Source organism: Pseudorca crassidens, chromosome 16 (genome assembly GCF_039906515.1).
Source record: "Pseudorca crassidens isolate mPseCra1 chromosome 16, mPseCra1.hap1, whole genome shotgun sequence".
Classification (NCBI taxonomy): domain Eukaryota; kingdom Metazoa; phylum Chordata; class Mammalia; order Artiodactyla; family Delphinidae; genus Pseudorca; species Pseudorca crassidens.
Window position 1 is genome coordinate 62011145 of NC_090311.1, and position 12751 is coordinate 62023895.

Sequence of the window (12751 nt, forward strand, 5' to 3'; positions counted from 1 at the left end):
GGCCCAGGGGAGAGGGCAGAGCTGGGCTCCTCTTCCTCTCCAGGTGTGCCAAAGTCCAGGGACCTGGCTTCCATTACCACCATGACGCCAATGTGGCTTGTAGCCCTAGGAAGCTTATGTAGCCTCTTCAAGCTTCCGGTTCCCCACCCACAAAACGCAGATCATTTCATATCGTCCTCTCTACCCTCCAGCCATCTCCCGCTCTTGTCAGGATGCTCTGAGCGTAAATGTTCTTTTAAGCTTTATCCAGAAACTCCCAATTGGGCACTTGGGCTTGTTGCTTGCTAGCCTGCCTGCTCCAGTTTGTTGATTCTGCCAGCTTTGACACATTCTGGTGGCCCCATTGCTCCTTCCTCTAAGCTGCTCAAGCACCTTTAGCGGTTAAATCAGGGGAAAGAGATACACTTCATCCCCGCCACCACTGTCCTTGGGCAGAGTGGTTTGGAGAACGCTGAAGACCCTGAAGAGGCCAGCTCAGTGAGTGGTACTTGGAAAAGACAGGCTGAGGACTCAGGCAGCGCTGCTGTCTCTAGGCCTGGAGTCACGGGGATTTGCTCCAAGCCGGGCTGCAGCTGGTCTTCGTGCCACGCCCAGCAAACCTCGGCAGGGGCATCACAGAGAGACCCTCCTCCCCATCTCAGGAGCACTGGCCACTCTGCAGCCCGCAGGCCTCCCTGGCTGAGGGGTGGAGGAGTCACGGAGTCCAGAGAGAGAAAGTCCTTAGCAACCCCTAGTTCTTGCCTGAAGGCAGGCCAGGGTGATCTGACGTCACCTAGGGGATAGTGGACAGTGAGGAACCTGATTAGGTATCGAGGGTGGAGGATTCTGACTAAACCAACTTAGCAGAATTCTTGCTAAAATTGGACAATGAGAGATGAACACTGAAGCACAAAAGTCAGGCCTAGTTGAAAAATCCAGGGGAGCTGGAGCAGAGTTAGAGGATCATTGTCAGCATGGAGAAGCCGAGGCCCAGTTTCCTTATCTGCCAGATGGGTCATTATGAAGAACCACCTAGCACAGGGCCTCAAATATCAGTTCCTAGAAGCAGCCTCCCTTCTTGGGCCCTTTTTTTTTTTAATTGGCTGTACCCCGCGGATGTGGGATCTTAGTTCCCCGACCAGGGATGGGACCTGCATCCCCTGCATCGGAAGTGTGGAGTCTTAACCACTGGACTCCCAGGTCCCTTGGGCCCATTTTAACAAGGTGTTAACCTCCCTGGGCTTTGATTTCCTCCTGTGCCACATGGGGTATAATACCCTGTGAAATGACCTGACTTCTTAAGAGCCCAAGGCAAGAGGATTTTCTTATCTGGGCGATCAGGGGCAGAGGGGATGGTGTGTCTGTCCCGCCTGCCCAGCTGCTGGCTGTGCTGTTGGCCATTACAAAGCTAATGTGCTAATGTGGAGAAGGGGAAGCTTCCAAGTCATTAGCCCTTCTCTTCCCAGCCATTAACTGGTAGGGAAATTGGGGGCCCACTTTCCATGAATAAAGACAAGAAATGCCACAGGCAACCCCTTCCTTCAGCCCCCACTCCAGCAGCCGCCCCACCCAGTAAGGGGCATAGAGGAGCCGGCTGCTGGCAGCTGTGTGATGTGACATTAGAATGCGGAGGAGCTCCAGAGGAAGCACAAGGTGAGCAGGACCTGAGAGCAGTTGATCTTGCTTTTCCTCCCCTCCCAGGAGTAGCATCTGGTCATAACCTTGCATTCTAGAAACGCCTTATCTCTGCTTCTTTCCCTACCTGAGCCTCCACGTTTGCCTTGGGCTCTGGGTCCCTCCCCATCGCCTCCTTCACGACTCCTGTCCTCTCATCCATCATGCAGGTTCCTGCCTGTCAAACAAGAGCCCCACTCGCCGCACTATAGCCAGTCTCGCTTGGGACCCAGCTCCCGACCACGACCCACCCTAGTAACTCCCTGCCGGCTGCCCAGAACATGTTTTTGTACCCACCATGTCTATGTGCCAGGTATAGTGTTTGGCCCTGGGGATTCAAGAACAAAGATAGACTCTGCTCTCAGGAGGTTAAGAGTTGCCCCTGCCTCCAGCACTGGACCCGTGGTCTAACGAACAGAGCCAGCCCCCAGGGAGCTCAGAGCCACTCACCCCAAGGTGCTAAGGGAGGGCAAACTCCCGTGATCTGTGATCAGTGATCTTTGATGTTACTGTTGCAAAAAGACTGACTTGCTGAAGGCTCACATGATGGTGAACATTTTTTTTAGCAATAAAGTATTTTAAAATTAAGGTATGTACATTGTTTTTTTAAACGTAATGCTATTGCATACTTAATAGACTACAGTGTACGGTAACATAACTTTTACATGCACTGGGAAACCAAAAAAAATTCACGTGACTCGCTTTGTTGCGATATTCACTTTATTGCTGTGGTCTGGAACCAAACCCGCAATATCTCCGAGGAATCACCGTATAGATATTCTCTCATTCATCCTTAAACAACTCTGTGAGGTATATACTATTATTACCCTGATAGGAAGTTTATTTTATTATTTTTTTAATTGAAGGATAGTTGATTTACAATATTGTGTTAGTTTGTTAGTTGTAGGTATATAGCAAAGTGATTCAGCTATACATATATATTTTTTTCAGATTCTTTGCCATATAGGTTATTACATTCTTTCCCATATAGGTTGAATATAGTTCCCTGTGCTTTACAGTAAATCCTTGTTATCCATTTTATATATAGTTGTGTGTATCTCTTAATCCCATACTCCTAATTTGTCCCTCCCCGACCCCACCTTTCCCCTTTGGTAACCATGAGTTTGTTTTCTATGTCTGTGAGCCTGTTTCTGTTTTGTAAATAAGTTCATTTGTATCATATTTTAGATTCCACTTAGAATTGGTATCATGGTATTTGTCTTTCTCTGTCTGACTTCACTCAGTATGATAATCTCTAGGTCCACCCATGTTGCTGCAAATGGCATTATTTCATTCTTTTTTATGGCTGAGTAATATTCCATTGTATATATATACATCTTCTTTATCCATTCATCTGTTGATGGACACTTAGGTTGCTTCTATGTCTTGGCTATTGTAAATAGTGCTGCTATGAACATTACGGTGCATGTATCTTTTCAAATTAGAGTTTTTGTCTTTTTCACGTATATGATGTGAAGTTTAATAATTTGCTTTAGGTACACAGTTGTTATGTGGCTGACCTGGGACTTGAACCAGAGACTGAGTGATCCTAAAGATTAGGTGTGAGGAACCGTAAATGTTTTCAAGTATTAGTATAGCTGCTGCCTTGTTCTGGTCCTTTTTTTTTTTTTTTTTAATTGAGACAAAACTAACCATTTAAAAGTGTACAATTCAGTGGCATCTAGTGCATTCAGAGTGTTCTGCCCCTGTCAACTCTAGTTCCAAAATACTTTCATCACCCCAAAGGAGACCCTGCACGCATTAGGCAGTCACTCTCCAATCCCCTCACCCCAGCCTCTGGCAGCCACTAATCTACTTTCTGTCCCTATGGCTTTGCCTATTCTGCACACTTCATATGAATAGAATCATATACTCTGTGACCTTTTGTGTCCGACTTCTTTCATTCAGCATAACGTTTTCTAGGTTCATCCATGTTGTAGCATGTGTCAGGCTGATTAATATTCCATTGTTTGGCTATACCACTTTTTGTTTATCCACTCGTTGGTGAACATTGGCTATTGTGAATAGTGCTGCTGTAAACACGTGTGCACGTATTTGAATACTTGTTTGCCGTTCTGCGAGTTCCACTCAAGAGTGGCATGGCTGGGATAAGTGGTAATCTGTGTTTAACTTTTTTTTTTTTTTTTGGCTGCGTTGGGTCGTCCTTGCTGCGCGCGGGCTTTCTCTAGTTGCGGTGAGCGGGGGCTACTCTTCTTTGCAGTGCGCGGGCTTCTCACTGCGGTGGCTTCTCTTGTTGCGCAGCACAGTAACTATTTTTTAGGATGCTTTTCTGCATGTGGTTGTAATGCCCTTGTGGGCCCCAATGGCCCCTCACACAGGGCCGGGTGCGGGGCACTGAGCCCATGTGCATCGGGCGATGCATCCTCCTTCTTCTCTGCCCGCTTGGCTCCAGCCCCCTAATCTGTCCCTCTCTCCCTGACAGACGTGCCCGTGGAGAAGCTGGCCGCCATGCCCGCCTTGCGCAGCATCAACCTGCGCTTCAACCCGCTGAATGCCGAGGTGCGCGTCATCGCCCCGCCGCTCATCAAGTTCGACATGCTCATGTCTCCGGAGGACGCGCGGGCCTCCCCACCCTAGGCCTCCCTCCTCAAGCCCGCCCAGCAAGGGACAGAGGCCACCTGGCCTGGCGCCCTGAGGGGAGGGAGTCCCACGAGCCCATGGGAGGCCAAGTTTGGGGGGCTGGGGGCGGGCGGGCTGAATAGCGTGTGGCGGGAGGGGTGTGGCAGTCCAGGATAGATAGCGTAGAGCAGTAGTGGGCCCTGGAATGCCCGGAGGGAGGAGGCGAGGAGGGGGCTGGGGCCCAGACTCTGGGCACTCACAGCTTCCGTGCAAACCTGGGCAGATCCTCTGAGCCTTACAATTTGAGGAAAGGGGCAATGGCAGGGGCTTTTGCCTCCTTTGGGCTCCCTAAAGGCTTTTGGGGGAACACATGCCTCCAAGTTACCTTCAAATCATTGGTACCTTCTGGGCCCACGGATGAGCATCGCTGAGCGTTTTCCAGGCCCTTGTGGGTTCGAGGCCTTGTTTCTAGTGCTGAAAGCCAGTGGCTGCCATAAGAGGGACAGAAAACAATCTCCATCTATTTATTGATTCCTGAGAACCGACCAGGCTGAGGCCTTCCACAGTGCCCCGTCCTCAGCCCTGTGGGTCCCTGGATTGGCAGGAACCTGAACCAGGAGTCATGGGAAAGCTGTGGAGACAGTGTGGCCCGACACTGTAGCAGGGTTGAGAACGTTTGTATAGGAGCCCAAGAACCAGCAGACCGGCAAGTGGAGAGCAAACCAAGTAGGCTCTGTCCTTCCTCGTGACTGAGAAATCGGTGGGGTAGGCAGTCAGGAGTGCCCCATCCCTCCCCTGGGCATGAGCGAGGGTGCCTGGCATCAGCCCTTCTGCTGCAGGAGACGTGGCCCAGAGAGAAGCAAAGCCATTTGCACCTGCGCCACCCTCAACAGTCTCCCTCTGGCAGGAGTCTGGCTGCCTTGTCACTGGTCCACACAGGGGCAGAAGGCACTATGGACCATTGGATTCGTGGCCAGCCAGCTCCCAGGCCACCACCCAGAGCCCTGATGACCTAGTCATCTCTAGGCCCTCAACCTGGAGTCTAGAGTGTGGCCAGGTAATTGCGTGACCAACCATCTCTGTTTGCCCGGGACTTAGGGCTTTCCTGGGACGTGGGACTTTCAGTGCTAACACTGGGATGACACCCGGCAAACGGGCAACTGGTCCCTCTACCAGGAGAGAGCCTGAGGCTCTTGCTTCCTGACAACACCTGTGGTTTGGAGAACCTCTGACCCCTTGATCCCCAGGTATCTACCTCCCACCTTCTCATCTGTGGAGCAAGCAGACTCAGAGCCCACCTTGCCTGGTCTGTGGGAGACACCTGAGGCCCCAGGACTCAGAGCAAGCCAGGCTACCGGATCCTACACTTGTGGACCAGGGGCCAGTCTTCCACTCCCAAGGTTAGGCTGTTCAGAGCTCAGACCACCGCTCAGAGCACTAACCCTTGATCAGAATGCTCCCTGTTCCATTCCCCCTCTCCAGCTCCGAGCCCTGCCCCTGCTCAGGCCTTCTGTCTCCTGGCGAGAGGCTGACAGGTTGGGCCATTGTTGGCCCGTTGCTGAGCCCTTGGTGTTCATGTTCACTCTGCTCATCTCCCAAGGCCTGGTCGGTGAAGCTCTAGAAAAAAGGGTTTTCAGGGTGAGGAGGCTGAAACGGAATCTTCTAGGGCTTCTGAGTTCAGCCATGGACGCTGGGGACAAGTGAGTCTGCAGTCCAGCCTAGGCTGTCCTGGTCCCCCCTACCCCCCAGCCTGTGTCTTGGAGTGGGGTTTCTCCTTGTCAGAGAAGGGGCATACTCTTCCGACATGCACAAAGGCGTTGTATGGCTAGAGCTTTGCAACTCAAGTATGGTCCGTGGGCCAGCAGCATTGGCGTCCACGGGAGCTCGTTAGAAACGCAGAATCCCAGGCCTCACTCCAGACCTCCGGAATCAGAACCTGCATTTCAAAAGATCCCCAGGTGATTCCTATGAGCACTTTACTGTTTGAAAAGCAGAGGCCTGGGGTGACCCTCGGGATGTCCTCAGAGTGGAGGGTGAAGGTTCTCAGCTCTCCTCCTGCCCTGTCAGGGGTCCGAGTCTGTGCTCATCCCCCTCCCTAAAGCAGTCCCCAGAGACCTTGGGCCTCTTAGATCTTTCCAGAGTCTGTGTGGCACTCCCAGTGAAGGGACTGACCCAAAGCCACCAGGAGAGGAGAGCTGGGTTTGCCCGGCCCTCTGGAACCCTGCCTTTCTGGGTAACCTCTGCATGCTAAGCTGCTGCTTCCCCAGGTCCTCACCTCAAGCCCTCTGAAGGGAATGCTTCTGGAAGCTGTTTTCTACTCTGTTTGGAGAGTTTGCCCTTGCCTGCTGGGAAAGCTTGGGCGTCAGAGACGGCCCCAAATCAAAGCCCACTGTGTGAGTGAGCCCTTAGTTTCAGTCTGCAATAAAGAACACGTTGGTTTCATCTGCCTCTTGGTGTTTGATTTATTCTCACAGCACACATCTCTCGTGGCCAGAGTGTTGATCCCACCATCAGCGAAGAGGAGGGGCTGCCCCTCTTGCTGGAAGCGTGAGGTAAAGCAGCTCGGCTGGGATGAGGCTTGGAACATTCACAGTGGGCCGAGGCACGGCCAGGCAGAGCTGACGCTGTGCTGCTGCAGAGCGCTAAATATCAGCTAGGGAGACCCCGTACCTGCGGAAGCATGAAGGGACCTGCTGTGCCCCCACTTCTCCTGGACTGATGCCAGAAATTCTACCCTTAGCAATTGATTTCTCAGGGTCCAGAGTTCTGAAGGAGGCGTCTCTGGACCAGCAGCAGCGTCCAGGGAGCGGGTTAGATAGCTCCCCCCCACCCCCATATCTACAGAATCAGATGCTCTGGAGGTGGGGCCCAGCACTCGGCTTTAACAAGCCCTCCACGTGTTCTGATGCAAGTTAGAAACTGCTTCTGGGTTCAAGGTTTAAGTCAGTTTTTGTTTTCTAAATCTGGGAGGTCAGCCTGAGTTTGCCTCGAGTTTTAGGCTAGACTCGCCATCATTTTTATTTAACAAACACATATAGAGATAAGTGCATACCAGGCAGTGTCCAAGCATGTTACAGATATTAACTCATTTAATCCATCAAAAAGCCACAGTGAGCTCTGTGAGTTGGACAAATCCTTTTCCCCTCTCTGGACCCCGATTGCTGTCTGTAAAGGGAAGGGGCTGTACTAGGAGATCCCTGAGCGCCTTTCCAGAACTCACCTGGTCACTGTCTCTCTGATTCTGGGGGCTCTGCTATAGCTGTCTTCAGTGGACTAGCCTGGACTAAGGCTGCTGCCCATCCCCACCCCAAAGGTCAAGCAGAAGATTCCCCCTGACTCCGTTTCTTCTTGCTGAATGCTGGCTCACCAAAAATATCACAGATTGACCCGTTGGTCAGACAAAGCTGAGCCAACTCTTCTCCCAGTAAGGGGCAGCTTTACTACGTCTTCCCAGCGTGTCAGCATGGGGAGGGCAAAGTCGCGGTAGTGAGATTTCGGAGTCTGGTTTCAGGTGGGGCTTTCAGTGCAGGGGAGGACGCCTTGACTAGGACTGCATAAAGATTGTGATATAGTTTAGCATCGGTGGACACAACAAAGAGACGTTTTAAGGTGAGGAGTTCAAAGAGTCTTAAGCTTAAGCTCTCTTTTGATGCTATTTACTGAAGAGTCGGGCAGTTTGATGTTCATTTAAATGATTCTTTCTGGAATTTCCTAGAATGAACAACACAGTGATTTACAACTTTTACTTCCTGGGCAAGAGTTTCTTGGAATAGTACTGTTATGTTGAAGAGGATGGGATACAAAGACTTATTAATGTCGAAGGTAAGGTGTATGCGACTAGAGGGTCGTTTTGTTTTGTTTGAGAATACAGCTGACATATTATATTAGCTTCAGGTGTATAACAATGATTCAGTATGTGTATATACTGCAAAATGACCATCACAATAAGTCTAGTTAACATCCATCACCACACATAAAGGGTTTTAGTCCTCAGGCTCTCCCAAATTCAGTGTTGGACGAAAGGGCCTTACTTTGGAGCTGCCATTTACATGAAACATGCCTGTCCCGTCTCAGAAAGCTGGCCCTGGGCGGGGACCAGTTCCTGGAAGGGTGAGCGTTAGCAGGGGCCCAGATGGCCTGGCCAGAGCGCTGGGAGAGTTGCCAAGGCCTGGGAGGGCAGGCCTGAGAGACCACGTCACTGGATCGCTGGGCAGGTCATGGGCTGGGCCGGGCCCACGGGCAGCCGGATCATGCTGTGGACATGTGCCTCAGGGCCGGGTGGGCTAGACCCATCCCTCAGAAAAGGCACACAAGCCCAGATACTTCAGGTCCAAGCAGGAGCAGTCACTGAGCGCCTACTGTTTGTCAGCACTGGGCCAGCACTTGTATGTTTTCTCGTTTACTATCAGCAACAGCCTCTTGGTGCTCACTCTGCAGATGAGGACAGGCGTAGGGCTTGGGGGTTGGTGTGTGGCTCGGAAGGAGCAGAGCTGGGGTTTGAACTGGGAGGCTGGCTCGGGTGGGAGAAGCGATTGCTTTTTCCAGCTCACACGTTCCTTCTCCCATCCCATTCCTGTGAAGAGCCTCTGAGCCTTGCTTTCCTCATCTGTAAAATGGGTGCAAAGACTGCCTCCTATAATGCCACAGGTGGTGTAGGTAAGTAGCCCTTGGTGATCAGCATTTTGCCCATTTCACACACCCGAGAGCTTCCTCACCCATCTGCTTACACTTACACCTGCCCTTGTGTGGACAGCTTTAGTGCCCTGACAAGAACCCTGCCTCTCTCAGACGAGCACAGAGCTGTTTCTCTCACATCCCTGGGGCACATCTGGATGTTGATGGGCACATCTGGATGCTGATTCCCACAGGGAATGAGAAGACTGACAGCTCACCGCTCCCCCCATCTTCACAGTTCAGGGATCTATGAAGTTCTGCCTCGGGCTGCCAAGGACAACTAATAACTCAGGACAATGAGGCATTCAAGGCCTTGGCCAGGAGCCAGTTGGGGTTCATGCTACTCTGTGTACATCCAGATTCTGCCCAGCCAAGAGCACCCTGGCACCCTCTCTCCTGTAGACAGGAAGCACTTAAATTAGGGTGTCTTCAGAGGTGGACCCTGCAGGACCGCCACACCACACAACTCCAGTGGTGCCAGTCAAAACGCATTCTAGCTTATCGACGCCAGTTACCTAGAAAATAACGTGCCTGGGCTCTGGGAGCTGTACAAGGGATGTCTGGACTATATAAGAGATCCAGTCACTAGGATCTTTTTAGATGCAGATTCCAGGCCCACCTGAGCCCCAGTAAACCAGACTCAAAGCAGGGCCCACACCTCTGCACCTTAATGAGTCTTTGTTTCTCCCTCACACAGCACCCAGAGTATCCTTTTATTTTTATTTATTTATTTTGGCCGTGCTGCGTGGCTTGTGGGATCTTAGTTCCCCGACCAGGGATTGAACCCAGGCCCTTGGCAGCAAAAGTGCAGAGTCCTAACCACTGGACCGCCAGGGAATTCCCCAGAGGATCCTTTTAAATCCTAAGCCACTGTCTGCCCATGTCCCACAGGGGCTCTCCAGTGCAAAAGCCAAGTCCTTACAGTGGACTTTAAGACCCGGCATGGTCTTCCCTCCATTACTTCTCTGGGCTTCACTACTTCCCCCTTCTTCACTGTACTCCAGGCACACTGGCCTCCCACTGTTCCTCCATCCCTTGGAGTGGCGGATGGCCAGTATGCATGACCTGAGGGAGGATGGGCATCCCCCAGTCTCCCCCGCTAGCCTGTCACTGTGCCTGAAATCCCACCAGAAGGAGAGCATTGTTTCTGGCTTAGCATCACCCTCTCCCTGAGATCCTATTCCAACCCTTGACAGGATTGCGAAGGGGATTCCTATAGACAAAGCTGAGCGGTTGGCTGGGACTCTCTCTCCTCAGAGCGTGATTCTCAGCATCAGGAGCACCTGGGGGCGTGTCACACCTGCAGAGGCTGGGTCCCTCCCCTTACCTTCTGAATCAGAATCCGCATTTTAACCCCCCACAGGATCCATGGGCATATTAACGTTTGAGAAGCTTGGCTTTTGATGACTCTGTGATCCCCTCTCCCCTTCTCAAAGTCCCTGTGATAGGCAGTGCCAAAGTGTAATTTTGGTACTTGCAGTGGGTCCTGCAGTGGGGCTCTGCCTTGCCTGCATATTAGGATCACCTGGAAAGTTTTGAAAAAATACTGATTCCTAGGCCCTGCCTGCCAGAAACTCTGATTCAATTGGTCTGCACTGGGTCCCAGCACTGGTGGATTTTTTTCTTAAAAGCTCCCTTGTGTGATTCTAAGGTGCGGCCAAGGTTGAGAACCACTGGCCTGTAGAGATTTAAGAAGTTGCCGGGCTTCCCTGGTAGCACCGTGGTTAAGAATCCGCCTGCCAATGTAGGGGACATGGGTTTGAGCTCTGGTCTGGGAAGATCCCACATGCCGCGGAGCAACTAAGCCTGTGTGCCACAACTACTGAAGCCCGCGCACCCAGAGCCCGTGCTCCACAACAAGAGAAGCCACCTCAATGAGAAGCCCGTGACCCACAACGAAGAGTAGCTCCCGCTCGCCAGAACTAGAGAAAGCCCACGCGCAGCAACGAAGACCCAACACAGCCAAGAATAAATAAATAAGTTAATTAATTTAAAAAAAAAGAAAGAAGTTGCAAAAGGGCCCTGAGCTGAATTCAGCCCACAGATGTATTTTGTTTGGCCTGCACAATGTTTAGAAGTAATTTTGAGTTAAGTTTCTCAATAATTTTAAATTGGGAGCTGAAATTTTTCATGAAAAATACCTGGGTTTCTGGCTTCTGAAAAATCAGAAAACCTGGCAACCCTGAGCCTACATTCTGACGGCAGTGATCTCCTGGATCTGGAAGCCAGGCAGGAGTGCCCTAGTGGCCACACCTGGCCACATTCACTTATGCGCTGGCCTCACCTGCCCCGCCCCTGTGGGCCCCCAAGTCTGACACCTGGTTAGTGTTCAGCCTGTGCGGAGGGGTGTCTTTCCCTAGGAGGACAGCACAGCAGGAGGAGCGGCCAGCAGGACAGGGGAGGGATGATGAACAGATTTAAAAAGAGGTGGGATTTCCAGCTTTGTGTCCCCTGGGAGCAGATTAGGGATCGCCAAATGATTTCCTTCTAATTCCACCTCTGTTTTCACATTGATGCCAAGAATGTGGACTTAAGCAACTGTGTAACTTGCTCAAGGTTACACATTAAGCAGAACTTGTTCTAGAACCGGAGGCTCCTGACTCCCAGACACAGCATCACACAGCCTAACACATGGCACACTGCCAGCCTGGACTTCAGCCAGGTTGCTTGGCTAGGCCTCAGTTCCTCCAAGTTCACCACAGCCCATTAAACCTTCCCTCCCTTGGCTGGCCGTTCCTGTTTTGCTTTCTCCAAGGAGAAAGGCAGTCCTTCAGTCATGCGATTGCCCCTCTGACCTCCCTCTGTGCCCCCAGAAAGCTTGATTTAAGAAGATCACCTTGGTCTTCCCTGGTGGTGCAGTGGTTGAGAGTCCGCCTGCCAATGCAGGGGACGCGGGTTCATGCCCCGGTCCGGGAGGATCCCACATGCCGCGGAGCGGCTGGGCCCGTGAGCCATGGCCGCTGAGCCTGTGTGTCCGGAGCCTGTGCTCCGCAAAAAAAAAAAGATCACCCTTTACCTCCTCCCCCGCCATTCCCTTCAGACCCTTCTCCAAGCAGGGGTCCACATCTATTCCAGTTAGCACAGGAAATGCTCCTCTCTTCAAGGACCTTCTCAATCCCACTGCCCTCCTGCCAGCTCCTGGCATCCAGCTTTTCAGATGGAAATCAGTTCCCAGGAAGGTGAGGCTGTCTGTGCAAAGGCTCCCTGGGGCACAGCACTTGAACCCAGCCACAGCTGTTGGGGGTGGGGTGGGATGGGAAGCAGCTCCCTTGAGCATGAGGGGCGAGGCCAAGGGCTTGGCCAGAATGGGCATAGCGGGAAGCCCTGAAGGGCAAGGAAGTGGTGGGGCTCCTCGAGATGAACAGGGATTGCTTCTGTGCCCTGGATGACTGCACTCATAGTTTCTCAGATGCTCCCAGAGGACCAAGAACCTTGACGGTAGGCTGGGGTGGGGGGCAGAAGGGCCAATGCCCTAGGAATCCAGAGGAATGTTCTGCCTCTTTCCTCCACTGTCCAGCTGTGTAATATTGGGTAAGTCTTTAACCTCAGTAGCTTCACCTGTAAAAGAAGAATGACGATGCCTGCTTGACTGAAGGTTTGGGGCTGGGCAGTACCTCAGACTGACAGGCAGGTGAACCTGGGAGTAGGCATGATCTGAAATAGAGCAGTGGCAGTCAGGTTTCCCGGGAGGCCCTTTGGAGGAGGGAGGGGAGTGAGAGGAGAAACTTTTTAAATCTTCATGGAAAGACCTTTACCCAATCTATCTGTGTAGCCTCCACCCATAACTTTGGGGATAAGGAAGGACACTGTGTCAGTGGTACTTGCCTTTTTATCCTCACAGCAG

The 12751-nt window shown here is 51.9% G+C and overlaps 1 protein-coding gene across 2 annotated transcripts in view; it reads left to right on the top strand.

The window, feature by feature from the left end:
* LRRC20 (leucine rich repeat containing 20) overlaps positions 1-6675 on the top strand; it is a 66603-nt gene extending 59928 nt beyond the window's left edge. For both annotated transcript variants that reach the window (XM_067710682.1, XM_067710683.1), the window contains one exon: positions 4097-6675. In XM_067710682.1, the coding sequence (XP_067566783.1) occupies positions 4097-4251 (155 nt within the window). In that variant the 3' untranslated portion in view covers positions 4252-6675. The remainder of the gene's footprint in view (positions 1-4096) is intronic.
* The last annotated feature ends 6076 nt before the right edge of the window (positions 6676-12751 follow it).